Here is a 20,941-nt window from a genome sequence, read left to right on the forward strand (position 1 = left end):
ATCTGTGGAGCGCTGGGAATCAGCCAAGCTAAAAAACTCATCAGCTAAATAAAGCGGGGAAGGAGGGGGGGGCGGGAGGGGGAACGAAATAAAACAAACTGAAAAGTAACATACAGAGAATCTCCGGGTTCAGTCCTTCCCAAAAACGTCCCATCCTGGCTGGCTGTGGATCCCTGTCCCTGCCCGGTGCCGCGGGCAGAGCTCCCGACGCTTCTCCTCCCTCCCACACCCCTTTGAACCCGGGCTCTTCCCGCTGCTCCAGCCTGGAGATGGTGACGTGGAGACCTCCACTGGGGAGATCCTCTGGATCTGACACTGCAAACCCCGGGACGACAAGGATTCCTTAATTTCCTTTTATTTCTTGAATCTCCTTCCAAGCACCACCCCCCCCCCCAAAAAAAAAAATCCCATTAAAAAAAAAAAAAAAGGGAACGTGGTGAATATTTCCAGAGCCAGTGCTTATGGAAAAGAAAAAAAAAATCGAATAATTCAAATAGTCCAAAGGTTTAGGGCTAAAAATAGCAGGAAGAGCTCCTTGGAGCAGGGAAGTGGAGGTGCTGCAGCAGGATAAGAAATGCTTCCTTCTCGTTTGGAATTTCTTTGCCTTTCTGTTCCAACAGCCCTGAAGCCGAGCAGAAAATCAGCTGCAAACCCACCCTGTCCTCACAGCTGCAGTGACAGGCTCCAGCACCACCAAAAAACCTGTTTTCCCCCCCAATTTTCACGTCCAAAGCGGAGCCAAAACTTTTTGGTTTTACTTTACAGCTAAATACTTTTAGTATTTAACTAAAAATATTTAACTAGTATTCAACAAGAGGCTCCTTGCCAGCACCATCCCAGCTCCTCTTCATCCCTCTTTTCCCTTCCCAGCCCTGTTTTGGAGGGAAGGGGGGACAGCTGGAAGCACTGCTGGGCTCTGTGGGTAACAGCTGGAAGGGAAAACAGCTGGCAGGGGACAGAGGGGACATTTCCCTCCTCTCCCAGCCCCTCCTGCTCCCTGCCAGAGGGATTTTTTTCCCCCCCTGTGCAGGTCTCTGGTTGCAGGGGGAGCAGGGATGTTGCCCCTCACTCGAACCCAGGGATTAAATAACTTCCCCCATCCAGAGGCAACAACCTCTGGCACATCACTGGCTGTTCCTTCCTGTTGCCAACACAGATGATTTTATGGCTGATCTCACAAAAATTGATGTTTTTCTTAAAGGCCCCGTGTTGGGAGGCAAGATTTGGCTTCCAGGGGTCCAAACCAGAGGAGTTTTACTCACTGCACTTTAAGAAAATCCTAACTCTTGGCAAATCCAGTCTGAAGAAGACTCTAAACCTCCAAAAATCTCGTGGTTCTCCAACCTCCTGATCCTACATGACCCTCAGCGTGTCTTAAGTAGCTCCCACCATATGAAACTGCTCAAAGTAAGTTGTTTTTTCCAGGTTTAAAAGGGTTTTTGAGAGATGTCCTCTTCTCCTGGGATGGGGAAGCCAAGTTTTCAGGCTCTTATTTCAGTTTTTTTCAAGTGGGTTTCTGCTCTCCAGCTGCTTTAGGCAAGGAACAAGCTGGGAAACAGCCTGGCTGACCGTGCAGGGGGGGAATTTTCAAGAGGAAATCAGCTCATAGGATGCTCCAGGGATAGAGGAGGAGGAGGAGGGAGAAGGGAGAGATCACCACAGCACTTGCTCCTGCAGCTGCTGCTGCCCTTGACACGCTCACAAGCCCAAAGCTCAGCCCAAATCCTAGAATTTCGAGCAGATTTTGGGGGCAAGGAAAACACCTTGACCAGAAACCGTGTAGGGAGATGCTTTTTGGAGGTGCCCAGCTGGAAAAAAACCCTTAAATATGCTCCTAAAAAAATCTCAGCCCTGCTTTGTATCAGACCCAGAGCAAAGTCTCATTCAGCCTTGTTTAAAATTGTCCCAGGCAAAGTCCTGGCTCTGAATTTTTCAGGATTTGTCCAGACCCCTAAGAAGAGCCGGGTTTCTGTGGCTTAAGCTCGTATTTAATGCAAAAGGTTCTGTATAGAAAGAAATAAGATCGTTTTCGTGGCCCTCGACGTTGACTTTTTATGGGATGTCTAAAAAAATAGGGCCTCTAAAAAATATGATATCTAAAAAATTTGATGTCTAAGAAATATGATATCTAAAAAATGATATCTAAAAATATACTATATATGCAATATACTATATATGTAGTATAATATATATGCAATATAATATATGCACAATATAATATATATGCGATGTAATATAATATATACACAATATGATATATATACAATATTATATATACAATATATAACAAGGATTAATGAAGGAGTGACAAGGCCCTCCCAGGATGAGAAGCAGAGCATCCTTTTGCTCCCAAATCCCCAGTTTCTCCCTCCCAGTGCCACCCCCCGGGTCCCATCCCGCTCGGGAATGACAATTCCAGCCATACCTTTCCCAGCCAGGAAAAAAGGTGCCTCTGGGCTGAGAGTCTTCACCACATAACCAGAGACCTCCGTGGGGAGAAAGCCCTGCAGCAGGACCAGCACAGCCCTGCAACAAAGCCAAGGAGGAGGCGATTATTCCCGGGAATCTCTCTGCCAGGCACAATACGGCAGCGTTTCAGTGTCCTGCTCAATGGCACCATTGTCCCACCCCAGAGCTGCACCTCCTATGTGTGATGGCACAGGGTGAAGCTTCTGCTCCTCTGAGAGCTCCTGAAAGGCTTCCTCCTGCCACTGGAGAGGAGCAGGAGGCTTTGATTCCCTTTTGTTTTCCTCCCAGGGCAGGAGGGATCCCGGTTTTCCCTTGCCAACGCCGCCGCGCTGCTGCCCGGGGTGAGGTTCCTCCAGCAGAGGAAGGAAACGGGATCTTGGATCAAATACATCAGGGGTACAGAGGTGGTGGGAGGATGGGGTTGAGGAGGGGTGTTAACAGCTCCCAGTGGTATTTTGTTGGGATCCTTCCAGGGACTTTGCATCTGGAAGCTGCATCCATGGGAGGAGCACACGGAGGAGCTGGAGTGGGTCTGGAGGTGTCCACGGAGATCACAGAATCATGGAATGGTTTGGGTGGGAAGGGACCTTAAAGATCATCTCATTCCAACCCCCTGCCATGGGCAGGGACACCTCCCACTAGCCCAGGTTGCTCCAAGCCCTGTCCAACCTTGGACACTTCCAGGGATGGGGCAGCCACAGCTTCTCTGGGCTGGAGGGCAGGTGAGCTGGGTCTGTTCAGGCTGGTGATGAGCAGGAAGACCTTTTTGATAAGTTATTAAATGGGAAGGTGGCAAGAAAACAAAACCAAAATGTTCTCAGTGGCCCCCAGGGCCCATCTGCAGCAGCCAAGGAGATGGGAAGGCACAAGGGAAGACCCTGCCTGTCTTTGGGAACACCAGGAGCTACTGCAAGAAGACTGGTGACGTTTTTTTCCCTACAGGACAAGGGGGATGAGGTTGGATTTCAGCAATAAATTTCAGCAATTTCAGCAATGAGCCCAGAGGTGCCACCACAGGAGGGGGATGGCCCCAAGGAGCAGCAGCACCTGTACTTGGGAGGGCATAAAACGCAGAGTATTACATAAAAATTATATCTATGAAGGCAGATTAAATGTGGGAATGCTGCTGTGATGGAGCCAGGCTGCTCCTGGGAATGTGGGCAGGGGGTGCAGGCAGCACTGGGAGGAGGGAGCAGAAGGGATGTTCCCAGGTCTGAGGTCAGGATGACCATGGAAGTTCCGGCTCGCTGGGTCTGCAGGTCAGGCCACTGCAATAATTCCAATGGGATATGGAATCGATGGAGCAGGTGAGATCACCCTCCTCCTCAGGGGAACTGTCTGACAGGCACTCCCACCCCATGGATGTGCTCCAGGCAGGGACATTATCCCACTGGTTTGGGATCCCACCAGTTCCCCCTCTGCACCTGAGCCGGGGTGTTGTTTTCTCTCTCCAGGAGGCATCACAGGACCACCACTGTGTTCAGAACAAGGGATGCAGCTCGAGTATCCTGCACTTCCAACCAGGAAAAACGATAAGCCACCCTCTTTTCCTCATCCTAGACCCGGTATATCCACATCAGCACATTGCTGGTGTAACTGGGGGCACTGGGAAAACTTTTTGGGGAGTTTTTCCCCATCACCTCCCTGCTGGCTTCGCACTGGGGAGCCAGGGACATCCCTAGGGCTCGATTGCCACCACAAGGGCACTTTATATTCCATGATACAAACAGGAGCAGCAACCCCTGATCCTTCAGGGAATATCTGCAAAATTAGTGCTGGGCTGAGGACGTGGGCACTGTGGGGGGACAGTCACCCTGCCCTTCCCTGTGCCCTTTAGACCCAGCTCCAGGGGTCTTATTCATTAAAATGAACCATTGAAGTAACCCCCTCTATGTGGAAATTAATATATATATATATATATTTTCCAATCTCCACCTGGATACTGGAATTTTGCCTTTCCTGCCTCCCTTCTTTGTATCCCCTCCGCGCGTCTCCGGAGACGGGGAGAGTAAAATCCGGGAAAACATCCTGTTGCTCCCTCTTTCTGTGCCTGGACAGAGGGAAGTCAGGCACCAGGAGGGGGGGGGATGCATCCCTGATTTCACAAGCATCCGGTTGTTCCAGTCGTCCTGCGGTGGCAACTGGTACAGTCGGAATTGCAGATGGCTCCTGGTGTTCGCAGGGCCGGAATCACGTCCGGGACGAGCTGCTGTTGTTGGGAAAAGCTGAGGCTGCTCTGGATTCCCCAGTTTTGGGGGCTGGGAGTGGATAAACCTGGAGCAGGGCGTGGGTGCCGGCGCTTAGCCGTGCGTGTCACCCCATCCGGAGCCGGCCGGGATTATGGATCGGCGTCCCCCGCTCTCCAGGGATGACACAGTTGCACACCCAGTCGATGTGGCTGACCCAAATACAAGGCTGGCACGGCCTGGTCCGGCTGCCAGGGTGGCTCTGATCCTCGTGGAGCACCCTACAAGCACCCTGGAGCATCCGGGGCGTCGGGATTCTCCCCAACGCCCTGTGCCGGAGAGGAAACTCCATCCTTCCACACAGTGTCCTTCCCAGCAGCAAGGCCGTCAGGAAAAGCCCTGGAGGAGCTCCTGGATGAGGGGTGCTGGCATGGGGTTGTTTGAGTCCCACATGGATCAGGGAAAAGCCCTGGAGGAGCTCCTGAATGAGGGGTGCTGGCACGGGGTTGTTTGAGTCCCACGTGGATCAGGGAAAAGCCCTGGAGGAGCTCCTGGATGAGGGGTGCTGGCACGGGGTTGTTTGAGTCCCACGTGGATCAAGGATGCCCCAGGAGGGTGATGGGCTGGGTGGGATTGTGGGACCTACCTGTTGTTGGGGTGTCTCAGGGCGAGGTGGCAGCAGCTGGCATGTGGATGTCACCTCCCTGTCCTGGGGGAAAGCACGAAGGGCATCAGGACACCCGGCATGGCACAGAGTTGGAAGAACCCACAAGGATCACGGAGTCCAACCCTCAGCCCTGCACAGACCCATCCCCAGGAGTCACACCCCGTGTCCCAGAGGATCATCCAAAGGCTCCTGGAGGTCCGGCACAAATCACACCACCCGGCACAAGACCCATCCCAGTTGCAGCCCCCTTAAAAAAAAAGAAAGCCCACAATCCACCATGGTTGGATTCCTCATCTTGGGAAAGCCATTCCAAGCCCGCCTCCCTCTGCTCCCACAGGTTCCATCGCCCCTCATCCGCTCTGGGATGATGCCAGAGGATTTTGCACTGTGACTGATCAGGGAGCACCAACAGGTCTCACCCTGTGGCTCCGCTGCGACCCCAGGGAGAGGGATGGCACCCAAATTCCCTGGATTAAACCTCTCAGCTCCTGTTTGAGGCCACACAGGCACCGGAGGATTCCCTAGGAGAGGTTTCCATCAGAGTGGATAGAGCAGAAAAAAACCCCCCAGTTTTTGCCAAAAGAGGTGGGAATTTGCACCCTTGGAGCCCCTTGGACTCGGGGCCAGGCAGCACCGACCCCACTGAGAGCTGAACACCCTCTCCAGGAAGTTTTTCTCCCAGGAAATCCTAGGACAGCACTCGGATCAGTGCAGGCACAGCCCTGCCCATGACACACCATCCCTGAGCACCAACACGAGCCCATCCCACCACACTCCCACACCTGGGATGCTCCGTGCTGGGAACAGGCACAGAGGGAGCCGGACACTGACGGACAAGCGGGAAAATCAGGGTTATTCCCGCTCCGTTTTTCTCCCCTCGTTGCTCATTTTCCACGCCGGCTGCCCAATTATTTCCCAGGCTGGCTCTGCCCCGCGGTGCCTTTCTGCACTGGCAGGGAAGGAAGGGAGCCTGGAAATCAGAGCTGCCTCCAACAGCACTGAGATGCCAAGAAAAACCACGGCAAGGACAAGTCTCTGGACCGTGGGCTCATCAGGGTGGGGGCTTTGGGCTAATTTGGGCTGCTTGAAGCTGTCCTGGAGTGTGCCTCCAGCTTTTCCTGGCTTCCCCCAGGATGGTTTGGGCTTTAGGGATTGCCTGCCCTCTTGCATCCCTGCACAACATCCTTCCCAGCAGGCTCTTGGTGCATCCCAGTCCCACGTTCTCTCCTTGAAGAGGTATTTCTATTGTCAAAGGGCTTGGATGGGTAGGAAAAATGATACAAAAAAAAAAAAATCAGGGAAAAATGATCAGTTCCTGCCCCAAAAGTGGTGTCAGCCCAGATTCAGCAAAAAACCACAAGGCAACGACTGCAAAGCAACAGCTTTGAAGCAAAAGTGCTACAGGGGGTTGTTCTTTTTTTGGCATCGGCTCCAAGTGACCCCCAGCCCAGCCAGGGAGAGCTCCCAGGGCAGGTTTTATCCCAGCTTTTCCCTGGTGTGGCTCCTCATACAATCCCCAGCACCCTTCTCCATTCTCCTCCTGCAGGGATGTAGGATGAGGTGCTGCCACGTTTCCCGAAGCATCTCAGAGCTGAAAAGAGCTGAAGCCTGTCCAGTTTTATCCCAGTCTGACGGAACAGTGAATATACAGTTACATAAAATCCCTTTTTCTGACATTTCCGGAAGCAACCCAGGAGCAGGGCCTGTTCCTTTACCTGGGTGTGCCCCGAGATGGGAACAGCACCTCCCTGCCTGGAAGATGTCCTGGGTGGGAGAAAGTGTCCTCCAGGAGGAGCATCTTAAATCACAAATAACCCCTGGGCAGGGAGGCTCCTGATCCTTGGCTTTGCCAGTCTGATCCCTCAATCCCAGCTCCACACTGAGCACCAGGAGCAGCTGTGGAGAACCCAGAGTTTGGGAGCTGCCACAACTGCCCAGCGTGGTCCTTGGGATGTGGGAATGGAACACCAACGAGCCAATATCAAAAACACGGATCCCAAAAGGTATTTATGGTTTCAAACGTAAGTAATAAAATAAACTCTCATTTTTCTCAGGACGCGGGAATTAAACTCATTTCAACAAGTGCCTTTGCCCACCCAGTTTTGGGATCTGATGCCCCTCTTAGAGAGGGGCCCCAGACCTGGAGAGGGGCACTGCCAGCACTAAAATGAGTCCCTGGGATGCCCCCCAGCCGTTCCACCTGCTCGGTGACCAGCCTGGCTCCACCACCCGCTCCCAATCCCTCTGCTGCCCACCCCCATCCCGACGGCCGCCCCGTCACCTCCCATTAGCCCCGGCCATCCAGGCGTTCCCTGCTCGGCTCCGTCACACACAGCAGCCAAAGCAGGTCACCCAAAGCAAGCCAGGTTATCCCAGACTTCCCTCTCCCTTCCCACAGGGAAGGGGAACGCGAGGGGTCTGCACGACTTGTCTTGTTTCCGTTTTCCAAACGGTGCCACACGGCTGGAGCATCATCCCCGTTTCCCGGGTACCACTCACCTCTCCCGCTGGGATGGGTGAAGGTTGGGCTGGAGGCGCTGGCAGGAGGGATCAGCAGGCAGGGAATGGGCATTTCCATGTGGTGTCGGCACCGCAGGTCCCACGGGGTGGCCGGAGCTCACCAGACTGAGCCCGGCGCCGTGTCCTGCACCTCCGGCTCTGCTGCTCCGTGACTCCGATCCCTGAGCCCGGCGCTTTCCCGCTGTCACAGCTGCCATCTAGAGGGGACCTTTTCCCATTGCAAACACGTCCCTCAAACTGTAACAAAATCCCGCGGTTCAGGAATAAAAAATAACCCCGGTCCATCACTTGATGGCGCAGGAAGAGCCTGGACACAGAGGTTCACACCGAGCAATCCACGTCGGATTTTCCTGCTTGTTTTATCAGTTAGAACCAAGCAACAGGACACCCACAAGAGGAAGGAATATTTCTAGGGAATCTAGGAAACATGTATTTAAAACAGTCCAAGAGAGGTAAATGGTCAAAACAATCCTCAAATCACGTTTGTGAAGGCAAGTGAGGGGCTAAAAGGGTTGCCCAGGGTGGGGTCCTGCTTGTTGTTGTCCAGAACGTGGAGCTTTGGAGTGACCTGGATCAAAAGGTACCTCAGAGCAGCTGGATGAACTGGAAGGATGGGATACGAAGAGGATGAAACCCAAAACTGGAAGGTTAAGGCACAAACCTGCCATGGTAAGATGTGGTTTGGGGGTGAGGAACTGAGAGCCTGGCACTGCCAGTCCAGCTGCTCATGGGCTGCTCAGTGCCAGCTGGATCCGGGATTGGTTTGGGGGGAAAACAGCTGGAAGTCACCACCGGTGGGCTGGGAGCTCTGGTGGACTGGCCATTTCACAGGAAGGAATTCCAGAATGGTTTGGGTTGCAAGGGACCTTAAGGATCATGTCATTCCAACACCTTCCACTAGCCCAGGTTGCTCCAAGACCTGTCCAACCTGGCCTTGGACACTTCCAGGGATCCAGGGGCAGCCACAGCTTCTCTGGGCAACCTGTGCCAGGGCCTCCCCACCCTCACAGGGAAGAATTCCTTCCTGATATCCCTCTGGCACTGGGAAGCCATTCCCTGTGTCCTGTCCCTCCATCCCTTGTCCCCAGTCCCTCCCCAGCTCTCCTGGAGCCCCTTTAGGCCCTGCAAGGGGCTCTCAGCTCTCCCTGGATCCATCTCTTCTCCAGGTGAACCCCCCCAGCTCTCCCAGCCTGGCTCCACAGTCTTCACCCTCCGTGAGGAACCAACCCCTCCAAGGACCCTGAGGATTTGACCTGCTGGAGGGACCAAAGGGCTTGGAAGTTCACAGAATATCCCAGGTTTGGAGGAACCCACAAGGATCAAAGTCCAACCCCTCGCCCTACACAGGCCAACCCCAGAAATCCCACCACGAGTTCCATGAAAGCATCAACATTAAGGCTGAAGAAAAACTCGGGAAGTGAAGTGAAAGCTCTCCAGGCCTCAAAGCAAAGACCAGCATGGGTGACAGTGGCTGGATACCACGGATTCCTCCAGGAAAAGGGATTTATTGCTGCCCTCAAGCACATCAGCCCAAAAGGAAATATTTCCCCCCCCCATCTTGCAGGTAGAAGAGCATCCAAAAATCTACCTGCACCTCAACTCAAGCGGAACAACGTGCGAATTCCAAGACTGCTGCTGGGATAGCAGAGAAGTTCACAGGATTTTTATCCCAGAAAAAAAAGAAAAAAGAAAAAAAGCAGTGGATTGATGATAAAATGGCTCCCCTTTATGGAGTGGCATCAGCTGGCACAACGTGTCCCTTCCCAGATACCACAGTGGCATCCCAAGCCACGTGCCAGGGATGCAGGTGCCCGAAGAGCTCCTCCCACAGCCTTCCAGAAGGGCTCTTACCCCTTTGGCAGCTTCCAGAGGATCCGGAGGTACAAACCTGGGAGAGGACGTGTGGTGAAGAGAAACACGAGCACGACCAGGTTTCCTTTTCTTTCCTTTTAATATAAACATCCTAGGGAAACCTGGGAGGAGGAGCAGCCTAAAGGGAATGTCTTTTGGAGTAAAGCCGTGCGACATGCTTCGGGAATGATGTGCAAAACTGAAATGTCCAAGCAGGGTCAGCTCAGCTCAGGACTTCCTGGATTCTTGGGTCTTCTTGATTTCCTGCAAGGAGAGCAGGAAAAATCACTGAGAATCTGCCACTTTTTGGGTAAAACTCTTGGTTTCAGAGCTCTGGAGGTCAGGAGTGACTCAGATCAGAGGACTGAGCCCAGAGTTCACCTTCAGGGACAAGGCGAGGTTTGACTTGGAGGTCCAAAAATAGGAATCCTCTTCTAGACCACCCAGGGATGTATCTTTATTTTCTCCCTAACCCAGGACTGTGCTGGATTCATTTCCCACTTTTAGGCCCTAGATGCATCATCACTGAGCTGTGCTCAGTCACATCATCCCTCAACCCAGACCAAGTGTGGGATGAGGTGACATTCCTGGGGCTACCTGAGGACAGACCCTCACTTTCTGGTCCCAGAGGTGACAAGAAGAAAAACTCGGGAATGAGGTGGAAAAGCTCCAAAGACTCACCTCCAGCAGCACTTCCTTCAATTCAGAATAGGCTTTTTCTAGATCATCATTAATAATGACCAGGTCAAACAGCCCAGGCTCTTTACCTGGGGAAGGAGACAAGGACAAGAGTTAGAGGAGGATGTTTCTTCCCTGGGTCACCTCTTGTGCTCAACCCAAAGTCCTGTGGCATTTTCATGTTATTTGGTAAATATTATTTCAGCCACTGCTCTGCCAACCACCCACAGGGAGCTGCAGTGGGAAAGGCATCCAGTGCTTCCATCAGAGTTGGCTTTGGAGAGCATCAATCAGATATTCCTGCAAAAACCAGCCCCTGAATCACCAAGGCATCATCCCCTCTCCATCTCACACCACTCCAAAGACTTACTAAGCTCCAGGTCCACACGGGCTGCAGTCAAACGCTTCAGTAAACTCTCCTCTGTCTCAGTCTTTCGGTCTCGTAGCCTTTTTTCCTAAACACAGCGAAAAATGTATTAAAAAAAATAAAGTGTTCTGAAAGGCAGGCAGAAATCACCACCCACCCCCTCAGGCCAGGGCTGTCTGTGACCATGGGCACGTGAGAATACCCTGCACCCTCATTTACAGCCCAGTGCAAACCAGTGGCCAAACTGGGCTCAGCATCTCCTACCTGGAGCTCGGGGTCCCAGGATTTGGGTTTGTTTTTTTTTACCTCCCTCTTATTTATTTATTTTTCCAGGTACTGCTGGAAATGAAATCTCTCTGCTGGGCTCTGGCCACGTGGTGCTGTTGGCTTCCTCCTCCTCAAGCTCAACGAGAACCAGAGACTGCCTGATGTACTGAGAGCAAGAGGGGAGAGTCAGGGGTTGTGCTCACGTGTCCTCATCCCTCTCTGAACCACGACAGTGACTCCACTTCTGCAGAGTCCCACTGCAACCACTGACATGGGGCAAGACCAGAGGGGTACAGAATTTATGGGGTACAGAATTTATGGTGCTGCACAAAACCGGCCTCCACGGGTTTCATTATAACTGTGGAGGCAAATCTCAGCACAAAATCCCTCTCTCCCCAGCATGAAGCCCACCTGAAGGACTGTGATGGAGCCCATAACCCAGCACAGGCAAACACGCCGAGGTGTGGAAAACACGCGGGAGGGACTCAAAAAACCAGAGCGCGGGAAGATTTATCCCTGAGAGCCAGAGGCTGAGGAGCTGAACTGCCTGCTTGGGAATGTCCTCCCCACCTATTCCAGGGCCCTTAGGAACACAGAGATGGAGAAAGGAGGGGTGAGCCCCCCCCATCTGCAGAGCAAGAGCTGATTACCTCTAACTGCCTAACGGCAAAGCAAGGCGGGCGCTCACCAAGATGTCAATGGACGGCGGCTGCACCGAGATGTAGATGGGGTTCAGGTCGGTCTTCTTGATGGTCTTCACGCCCTGGATGTCGATGTCAAGGACACAGATCTGGTTCTGGGCCTGCACAGCCTGCACAGCACCTTTACTGGGGACACAGCACACAGGGAAGGGGTCAGTGTGCACGGGGGGGTTGGTGTGTCCCCCTCCGGCCGTGGGGGAACCTCACGGGACTCCCCTGGGCCCAAAGTGGGGCTCTGCTCTTGCTGAACAGTTTCTCCAAATGTGCTTTGGGTCCCTGGGGTGGAGCAGGGACCTGCTGCCTCCTGCTAGAGGCTGGCAAAGCCATGCTGGAAGGTGTGGAAATGGATCATGTGTGACTGTCCCACGAGCAGCACAATTCAGGTACCACCCATAAAGCTCCTGCTGCGACAAAGCTCCACCTCCCACTGGAAAGGTCCCTGCCCATGGCAGGTGGTTGGAACTAGATGGTCTTTAAGGTCCTTTCCAACCCAAACCATCCTGGGACTCTGTGACAAACACAGAAACAACCTTCACCAAAGAGCAAAGCCACTGAGAAGTTCCCTTCTCCGGAGATCCACTGACTCCTGTACCCACACGTTCTCCTGAGGGATGGACATGGATGCTCAGTCTGGGTCACAAGATGCACTTGATGATTCACTTAATTTTTCAGTGGTGGCTTCTCACATGTCCTTAAAGACAATCTCTCTTCCCCAGCGTGGGGGAATTGCCTGGAGCTTGTTCCTGAACTCCTACAATTCTCCCTTGAAATGCAGCAACACCAACCCACTCCTGGTGCACTCAGAGTACCTGGACTACAAATCCAGAGGTTTGCTGCCTTGCCCAGATCCCAGCACGAACCCACATCCACCAGAAACCTCCTCAAAATGGCTTGCTTTGCCTTGTGAAAGCCTGAGGAAGAGACTCCACACCTGCACCCTAATTTCAGACTCTGATTTAAGGCAGCTTCCAAGAAATCCTGGTTTCTGTGGGCAGGATTTGGTGCTATCCCACACGCAGGGCTCTAAAATTAAGCAACTGATTTTTAGTTATTTATTATTATTCACTGATGAGATTTAAGGAGCAGAAAGGACTGATGAAAACTCCAACTCTTCTGACAGGCATGAGGGACTCTCTCCATTTTATCCCACAGCAGATCAGAAACATCCTCAGGCACTTGGAGAGGAAACACAGGCATGGAGAGATCCTGTATTTATTTTGTTTGCACACTAGTCTTTATTGCTTCTCTGGCAAACCATCCTCACAGGCAAGAATTTACCCTCAGAAGCAAACTTTGCCATCTCCAAAAAAACCCTCAAAAAGGCACATTCAGCTCTTCAGGAAGCGTTAAGTCTTCTTGAAAAGCATTTCAGGCAAATTTCTTTAATGCAAGTAATTAAATATCCCACAAAACACTTAACCTCCCTCCTCAGCAGGTCCTTCCCTGACAGCACCACAGTTTTCCCACAATAATTATATAAGATCTCTGACTCCTAATTAACGTTCCAGCCTCATGTTGGATTGATCACCAGCTCCAGTGCCCAGGGCAAAGCTATTTTAGAACCCACCCAACTCTTCAACCCCAGCCAGGGGTGCCACAGAACCCATAATCAGACACTTCAGCAGAGCAGGAGGTCACAGCCAACACAGTCATGGCTTCTGCTCCCAAATTCATGGAATCCCAGGATGGTTTGGGTTGGAAGGGGACTTAATCACCATGTAATTCCAGCCCCCTGCCCTGGGCAGGGACACCTGACCTACCTTGTCCCGTACATATTCCCGGAGAACTCGGCGTGCTCGATGAATTCCCCGGCATCGATCTCCTTCTGCATTTCCTCCCTGGTCACAAAGTGATAATCTGGAGAGGGAAAACCAGGAAAAATAGCCAGGAATTGACAGTTTGGATGGTAAAGTTCATGGTCAAAATGACACCCACGGGAGCCTGGGGGAGAAGACACTTAAAAAAAATGTGCTTTGGACAATGCTGGGAGACTGCAGAGATCTCCTTCCTAGTTATTGGATACAGCATTCCCTCTCCACAGTAGTTATCCAGACACCTCTTCCAAACATTCTGGAGCTCTCTGTGTGGCCAGAAATGCTGCTGTATCCCTTTTTCCATACCCTTTCCCCTTCCTGGTGCAGTGGGAACCTCTCCCCGCTCTTGCCCACAGGTGTGGAACACATTATGGCAGGGCTGGCAAGGCCCTTCATTTGGGAACATTTCTAATTAAAGACTAGAGTGGGATGAGAGAGAGGGAGATAAAAGGGAACATCAAAACCAAGCAGACTAAAAAAGGAATGTTTCTCTATCTTCTGTTAAAATTCCTCCCTTTCATTTCAGAGTGAAAACTGCCCATTGGAAATTAAGTACAAACCTGGTTTGGTGCTTTCTTAAATATGCAAATGAACAGGGAAACAGCTGTTAATGAAGATTAAAACATCTCATTAAGCAGCTGCACTTCCCAAAGCACTGGGCATTGGGGGTATTTCCCCTGAAACTTTGGAAAATCAGGTCACTCAAGTCAGACCAGGGTGTCTCAACTGAAACCTCGGGGAATTATTTGGAGACTCCAAGGAGACAAATCCAGCTGCAGGACACTCACCTTTGCCATTCACTTCCCCAGGTCTTGGCTGCCTTGTGGTATCTGCAGGTAAAAAAAAAAAACAAACCAAACAAACAATCTTGGAAATTCTGTACATCACCCAAGGATGTCAAAGTATCAAAGAAAAGCCCCTGGATCTTTAGGAGAAAAATCCCTACCAGGAGAAAACAGCAAGATTTAGTTTGGAGTGAAAGGAGAGATTCATCGAGAGCACAGGATGAAGCACACAAAAAGAAAGATAATTTTTAAAAGTCTTTTCACCCCCCATAACACTAAATTTTTAAACATCCAGTGTTTGCCCTTGCATGGTGGAGTGAATCCAGATCTCAGATCTCAAAGCAAGGGTTTTACTTGCAGGATCCAAAGTGTTGGGACATGAAAACACATTTTGGTAACGGACTTAAAAACACCTGGCAGAGCTCCAGGGAAAAATCAAGTGGCTTTTGAAGGAGAAATTTGGGGGAATTTTGTTACTTTCAGAGGCAGGAATCACTCAGAAGAATCTTGTTACCTGTCAGAGCTGTGTTTAGAGATGTGGGGAATTCCCAGACCTGGAAAGGGTGCTATTCCAGACAAATCAGACCTGCCACTCAATAAAGGCATCCCAATTTATTTACACATCCCAAAGAGCCCACAGACAGACTGGGACACAGGCAAGCCATGGAAAACCATTATTTGGGGTACAAACAGAGCTACAGCCCTGAATTCCTGCCCTGCCTTTCCCTGGGAACACAGGGATACTCACGGGAGACGCTGAAGCCGAAGATGTTCTCGTAATCCTTGAGCAATTTCTTTAACAAAGTGCTTTTCCCTGCACCTGAAGGGCCACTCAGAACCACTGGCCTTGGTCCCTGCATGACTGGGGAGAGACAGAAAAATATGGGTCTGGTTGGAAACATCCATGAAAACACAGGTATGGATTTCCCAGGGGTGCTCAGCTCCTCAGAACAGCACCAGTTCTTTATCCTTGGATTGAAAGTTCTGCAGGAAAGTCAGAAATGATGAGAAATCACAAGCCTAGAGCTGATAAAAAGTACTGGGAGTGCAGGATCTTCTCAATGGATTGAGGGTAAACCCACAGGAATAACCCAAAGGAGGAGGAAACTGAGCTCCAGCTGCTACTAAAGTGGGATAATGTAAGCCAGCCGAGTCCCAGTGGGATTGAAATCTTAAGGAAAACTTTCTCCAACAGGAAGAAAATGTTGTTTGTGCCTGGTGCCACCTGGAAGATCATGGGACAGAGGGACAGTCCCAGCCCCTTCCCTCTAAGGGGGAGGAAGAGGCCTCAAGGAGGGTTTGCAGGATAAGAGTTTCCAGTGTGTCCTCCATGACTGAATCCCAAAACCTTGCAACAGAATCTGAACTCGGGTGAAATCACTGGCATGGACGTGCTCTGGGGTTTCATTCCATATTTCCTGGAGCACTGACTCCTGCTGGAGGTGTCTCATGGCAAGAGGGAAGGGTTCAGTTCCTGGTCCAGGTTAAGGAAAGGCAGCCTGGGGCCACACAGAACTTGCTGCAGTTGTTTCTTCAGCCAGAAAGGGAAAAAAAAAAACAAACCAGGTGTTTTTATGTTCCTGCCTCTCTGGGGAGGAAGATAGGTTAACTACCAAGATTAATAATATTTTTATAAAGAATAAATAAGAATAAAGAAGAAAATGCTGTCTGAGAGGGAAGGGGGTACCACTGGGGACCCTCATCCATCAGCAGCTTCCAAGGCAGAGGTGACAGATCAAACAAGCCAGTTCTGCTCTTCCTATTTAAAAATTACTTTTTCAAGCAGTAAAATCCTGGGAAAAGCAGATTTTTTTTAACCTCCTGGGCTGGGTGTGGCCTGGGGAGCAACCAGCCCCGGGGCAGGTAATGCTTTTCCATTTAAATTAGCTCCTAGCAATGTCAGCCTGACCTTCCAGCTCACTTTTTAACCAGCCTTAAGCCAAGTGCTGTCTCACCAGAGCAGCTAATCCAGCCTGGCTGCCTCCCTGACCCCGGCCTGGACACCTCCTTATCCCTAAATCCCTCCAGCAGGCAGCCCAACAGCCAGGGAGTGACACAACTTCCCCCTCTGTTCCCTGAGGACACTTGTCTGACCTGGGATATCCAAAGTCTAAGCAGGTGCCAAGGGCAGTTAAACATCCACAGGCAGTAATTATCCATAAGGAAATTCCTCCTTTTTTTTTTTGCCCTTGGTGTTTTCCAGGTGCTGCAGCCCCAGAGATCCATCAGATCACAGGGATCCCAGAGGATCAGTCCCATCACCACGTTGCTGGATTAAAGCTCCATCATCCAAAAAACACCAGTTCTAGGGAGCCCTTTTGGGGACCTTCTCACCATTCCCTTAATCCCTGAATTCTGGTGATTTCCAAATCTCACAGGTTTTGCCTAAATATTCAATACCAGAAGAGGAAAAAGGACCAGCAAAGTGCCTGCAGCAGGGAAGCAGAGGATCCCTGAGGAGTCATCCAAAGCATTTCCCTCTCTTCTGCCCCTGGCAGTTCCTCTCTTCCAGGCCAATAAATCAGGTGAGCCCTAAGCATTCCTTGGAAAACACTCCAAAAGAGGAAGGAACCACAGAAATTCAACACCCCAGGGCACTTCACAGCACTGCTCCCAATGTTCCTTCATCACACACCAGCTTCCTCAGCCACCTGGAAAGCTCCACATGGGACACTGGGATGGCAGCACAGACCCTGTCCAGCTGTTTCACAGCTTCCCCTCCAAGGTGATCCAGCTGTGCCAACAGGAACTGTTCCAGATGTGCAAATCCCAGTCCTAGATCCCAGCTACAGGGAACAGAGCTTTCATCTCCCTGCCCCCACCTCAAAATTCCACCTGCTCTTGAGCAGGCACGGATAGAAAAACGGGAATTTTAAGCTGCCCAAATCACTTCCAATCATTTCATTCAACTCCAAGCAGGAAAGGGGTGGGAGGGATGGGCTGGGAGCAGGTTCCATGGCATCCTTACCTTTTCCTTTTGCTCCCCTCCAGCCAAGGAATGCAGTCCAGCCCCCGGGAGCAGAGATGAGCTCAGGACACAGAGCTGGGCTATTTGTGAGCTCCTAAAGCCTTAATTAACGAGCTGCAGTTTTAAGATGGCCAATGAGAGCCACCCACTGGGCTTTAATCTGCCCTCGTGGATCCTCCTCCGCTCCCTGCTCTCCCAACACCTGGCAAAGCTGCAGCCAACACCCCCAAAAGGCTGAGGGGGGCTGGCCTGGGATTGTGGGAAACAGGAAAACTGTCCCTGTCCCTGCAGGTGACCTCACAGGCACCGGCACAAAGGGACAAGGATTTCACCTGCACGTGGTTTGGGGTGGAAGGGACCTTAAAGCTCACCCAGTTCCAAGCCCCTGCCATGGGCAGGGACACCTTCCACTAGCCCAGGTTGCTCCAAGCCCCGTCCAACCTGGCCTTGGACACTTCCAGGCACTTCCTTCTGCAGGCACTGCAGTTCCTTTGGACCAAATCCACACAGGGCTGTCACCTCCAGCCACTGCTTCACCTCAGACCAGCTCCTCCTCTTGCCCACGGATCCAAACCATGTCCCAGCATGTCCATACTGGGATCCTCTCCTTCACCTCACTCCCTTTTTTTGTTTCCCCTAAAAATACTCACAACTAAGTGAGAAAAAGCACCTGGGTGTGATCACTTGTCTCACTTCCCTGGAAAACAGGCTAAAATTAAACTGAGAAGGGACTTGCTTCCTCTTGCCTCCCTCAGGGATCCCTCATCTTTTGCTGGAATCTGCAGAGGAAAACAGGTCTTGACTGAGAGGGAACAAAAGCCATTCCCCCTCCCAGGTGATGGGGCTGGGCCCTCGTGGGCAGCAAACTGGGAATTTCATAGGATCCTGGAATGGTTTGGGTTGGAAGGGACCTTAAAGCACATCTCATTCCACCCCCTGCCAAGGGCAGGGACACCTTCCACTATCCCAGGTTGCTCCAAACCTCATCCAACCTGGCCTTGGACACCTCCAGGGAAGGGGCAGCCACAGCTTCCCAGGGCAAATCCACTCCTAAGGAAAAGCCACTCAGCCCTGTGTCCCTGCCCTCATTCCCTGGACCCACAGCTCTGCCAAAGCAGCTCCTCCCACCCCACAGCCCTCAAAACCCACAAGTAAAGCACCAAAAAAGGCCCAAGATCTGATGGATACGGGGCTTTTTCTCCCTCCTGTTTGGTTTGCAGCCCAGGAATGCATCCCTGCATCCCATTTCCAAGCCATCTGCAGCAGGAACATCACAAAGATGGATTTATTTTGAGCAGAATCTCTGGGGTTTTTTTTATCCTTTCCTCAGGTTTTGGCATTTTCAGAGCAGCCAATCTGCAAACACCCAGCACTGAGGGTCTCCTAAAAATGGGTTTGGATCCAGCCTAACCCACCAAAACCACCAGGGAGCTGATGAGCCAGAGAACAGCACGACTAATTAATTATTTAATTAATATTTGGGGAGCTCTCACACCTGGGACTGAGGACAAATGGCCCTGTGAACCCCTCTGGGCTGCAAAAAGACGAGGTGGTCGCTGAAGGAGCATACAGCAGGTTGTCCCTAAATCAAGGAATGTTTCCTGGTCTGCTCCTGCCTGCTAAACTCACCCTGGATTTTACCTGGGAGGCAGCAACACAACCAGGAAAGCAAAGGACAGACATCACAAGAGTTAAACTAATTAATGCTGATTAGCAGAGAGGCTTTGCAGGGAAGGCAAAGCCCCATTTACAAAGAAGAAAAGAAGATTAAAGCAGTTTCCCTGGAGCCTTGAGAAAGGTCTCCTGGATTAGGATTATAAACCTGCTCCCTATTTTTAGCAGGTTCCTTAAAAAGATGCCACTCCCACCTTTCTAAGATTTGGGATTATTTCCAAAGAGACAGAAATCTGCCCTGGCAGACAGGGAGTTTTGTGCAGCACTGAAACAGGAGCAGGGAGGTTGGTCCCTTCCAACCTTCCCCATCCTGTGATTCCATGAGCAGCAGCCCACTGCAGCAGGGAGTTGGCAGGAACACTCAGGCACCTTTTTCCCCGGAAGTAATTAGCTAATAAGCACTAATTAGCCCCTCCCCTGGCTGCACTGCTGGCAGCAGTGGTGCTGCAGAGGGAACGTGAACCACCTGCTCAAGGTCACTCCAAGGAATCTCCAAGGTCCAGGTCAGTGATTCCAGCACCGTGCTCTGCTGCAAACTGGACCAGTTTAACCCACCCACTGGCTGGAACCAGTTTACCCACCTGGGTGAAGCTCTGCAGAGGTGAGGCTCACCCTGCTGTGGTTTCACCAGCCACCTCCCCACAGCTGTTTTCACCACGCAGGGCTTTGGTTTTGGATACACAGAGGATGCTTATGTCAAACCCTCTCTCTTATCTCACTGCATCCCACAAACCAAACTCATTCCATGTGCACTTCCCCGTCTGGCTCATCTAAGTGAACACAGGGATATCTGAGCCCAGGGTGGTGTATCCCACCCTCCCTCAGCCAGCCCACATGGATAACGGGGCACGGGCAGGGCTCTGGTGGCCATAGGGAGCTCAGCATCCCCAGGGATGGGGATCAGACCCCTCATCCAGGGGGTCCTGGGGCGGGATCAGCACCCCCAGGTCAGTACCTCAGCACCCCGGGGCCCCTCAGCACAGGGACCCTGTGAGGGGCTGAGCACCCCAGGACCCCCATGAGGGGCTGAGGACCCCCATGAGAAGCTCAGCACCCCATGGCAGGCTGAGACCCCTCAACCGAGGCTCCTTGAGGGGCTGAGCACCCCAAAACTGGCCAGGACCCCTCACTGCAGGACCCCATGAGGGGCTGAACACCCCAAGACCCCTCAGCCCAGAGATGCCATAAGGGGCTGAGCACCCCAGGAGCGGTTGTGTCCCCTCAGCCCGAGGCCCTTGTGAGGGACTGAGCACCGCGGAACTCCTCATTCCAGGACCCCCATGAGGGGCTGAGCATCCCGGGACCCCTCACTCCAGGGACCCCATAAGGGGATGAGCTCCCTGGGACCCCTCGTTCCAAGGTCCATGCGGGAGGCTGAGCACCCCGGTCCCCTTCAGCGCAGAACCCCCGTGAGGGGCTGAGCAGCCGGGGGTGGTCGCGCCCCCTCAGAGAAGGGCCCCGCGAGCGGCTGAGCATCCTGGGGCCGCCTGCGCCCCCTCGGCCCAAGGCCCTTATGAGGGACTGAGCTCCCACGATCCCCTCAGACCAGGATCCCCGTGAGGGTCTCGGCACCCCCGGGGCCGGCCGCGCCCCCTCAGCCCGTGTCCCCGTCCCCGCTCACCCGCCCGGGCGATTCCCGCCCCGCGGATCCGCCCGTGGATCATGAGGGGATGGGGGGGGGGGGGGGGGGGGCGGGCGGATCCCGGCAGCCCCCGCGCGCGCCCACCGCCCCGTGACGTCACCTCGGGGGCGGGGCCGAGCGGAGCGCGCGGCCGCGGCGGCGGGACGGACCAAGGGCGCGAGCGGGCGGGGGGGGGGGCGGTGAGCGGGGATGGGGCTGAACCATGAGGGGAGGCGGGGGGGGGAACAGCGCGGGAGGGATGGGGGAACATGGGGTGAGCCACTGCGGGGCGGCGGGGGGGCTGTGTTGGGCCGAACGATGAGGAGCGGGGAGACGTGGTGGGGGGCTGGACCATGGCGGGGTGTGGGGAGTC

General features: G+C 52.6%; 2 protein-coding genes across 5 annotated transcripts in view; both read right to left on the reverse strand.

Annotated features, from left to right (window-relative positions):
* The window catches only part of GJC2 (gap junction protein gamma 2), a 28,672-nt gene extending 26,138 nt beyond the window's left edge, over positions 1 to 2,534 (reverse strand). The window contains exon 1 of one of the 2 annotated variants that reach the window (XM_032682691.1): positions 2,426 to 2,534. The gene's annotated coding sequence lies outside the window, so the exon portion shown is untranslated. Of the gene's footprint in view, positions 1 to 114; positions 240 to 2,425 lie in introns of those variants that run through there. The other variant, XM_032682699.1, reaches the window with a different exon arrangement.
* Positions 2,535 to 9,774: 7,240 nt separating this feature from the next.
* On the reverse strand, positions 9,775 to 20,696 carry GUK1 (guanylate kinase 1). 3 transcript variants are annotated; one of them, XR_004359610.1, is made up of 8 exons: positions 20,569 to 20,679; positions 15,054 to 15,167; positions 14,309 to 14,350; positions 13,467 to 13,563; positions 11,694 to 11,832; positions 10,742 to 11,171; positions 10,375 to 10,460; positions 9,775 to 9,957 (listed from the first exon to the last, which is right to left on the reverse strand). XR_004359610.1 is itself a non-coding variant. In XM_032701962.1 (8 exons), exons 1-8 carry the CDS (start codon positions 20,609 to 20,611, stop codon positions 9,922 to 9,924), a joined length of 642 nt encoding a protein of 213 aa, XP_032557853.1. In that variant the 5' UTR covers positions 20,612 to 20,696; the 3' UTR covers positions 9,775 to 9,921. The 3 variants fall into 3 exon arrangements, 2 of the variants coding, with proteins under 2 accessions (XP_032557853.1, XP_032557968.1); XM_032701962.1 differs by having other exon boundaries at positions 10,742 to 10,826; positions 20,569 to 20,696; XM_032702077.1 differs by lacking the exons at positions 9,775 to 9,957; positions 10,375 to 10,460 and having other exon boundaries at positions 10,747 to 10,826; positions 11,045 to 11,171.
* Positions 20,697 to 20,941: the final 245 nt, after the last annotated feature.

The sequence above is a fragment of the Chiroxiphia lanceolata genome, chromosome 1 (assembly GCF_009829145.1).
Source record: "Chiroxiphia lanceolata isolate bChiLan1 chromosome 1, bChiLan1.pri, whole genome shotgun sequence".
In the NCBI taxonomy this organism is placed as follows: domain Eukaryota; kingdom Metazoa; phylum Chordata; class Aves; order Passeriformes; family Pipridae; genus Chiroxiphia; species Chiroxiphia lanceolata.

Coding starts and splice junctions, on each gene's coding strand:
- GUK1 (XM_032701962.1), bottom strand. CDS start 20,611: ATGATCCACGGGCGGATCCGCGGGGCGGGAATCGCCCGGGCGG. Junction 13,564..14,308: donor TGGGGAAGTGAATGGCAAAG/GTGAGTGTCCTG, acceptor TTCCCTCTCCAG/ATTATCACTTTGTGACCAGG. Junction 9,958..10,374: donor TGAAGGAAGTGCTGCTGGAG/GTGAGTCTTTGG, acceptor CTCTCCTTGCAG/GAAATCAAGAAGACCCAAGA.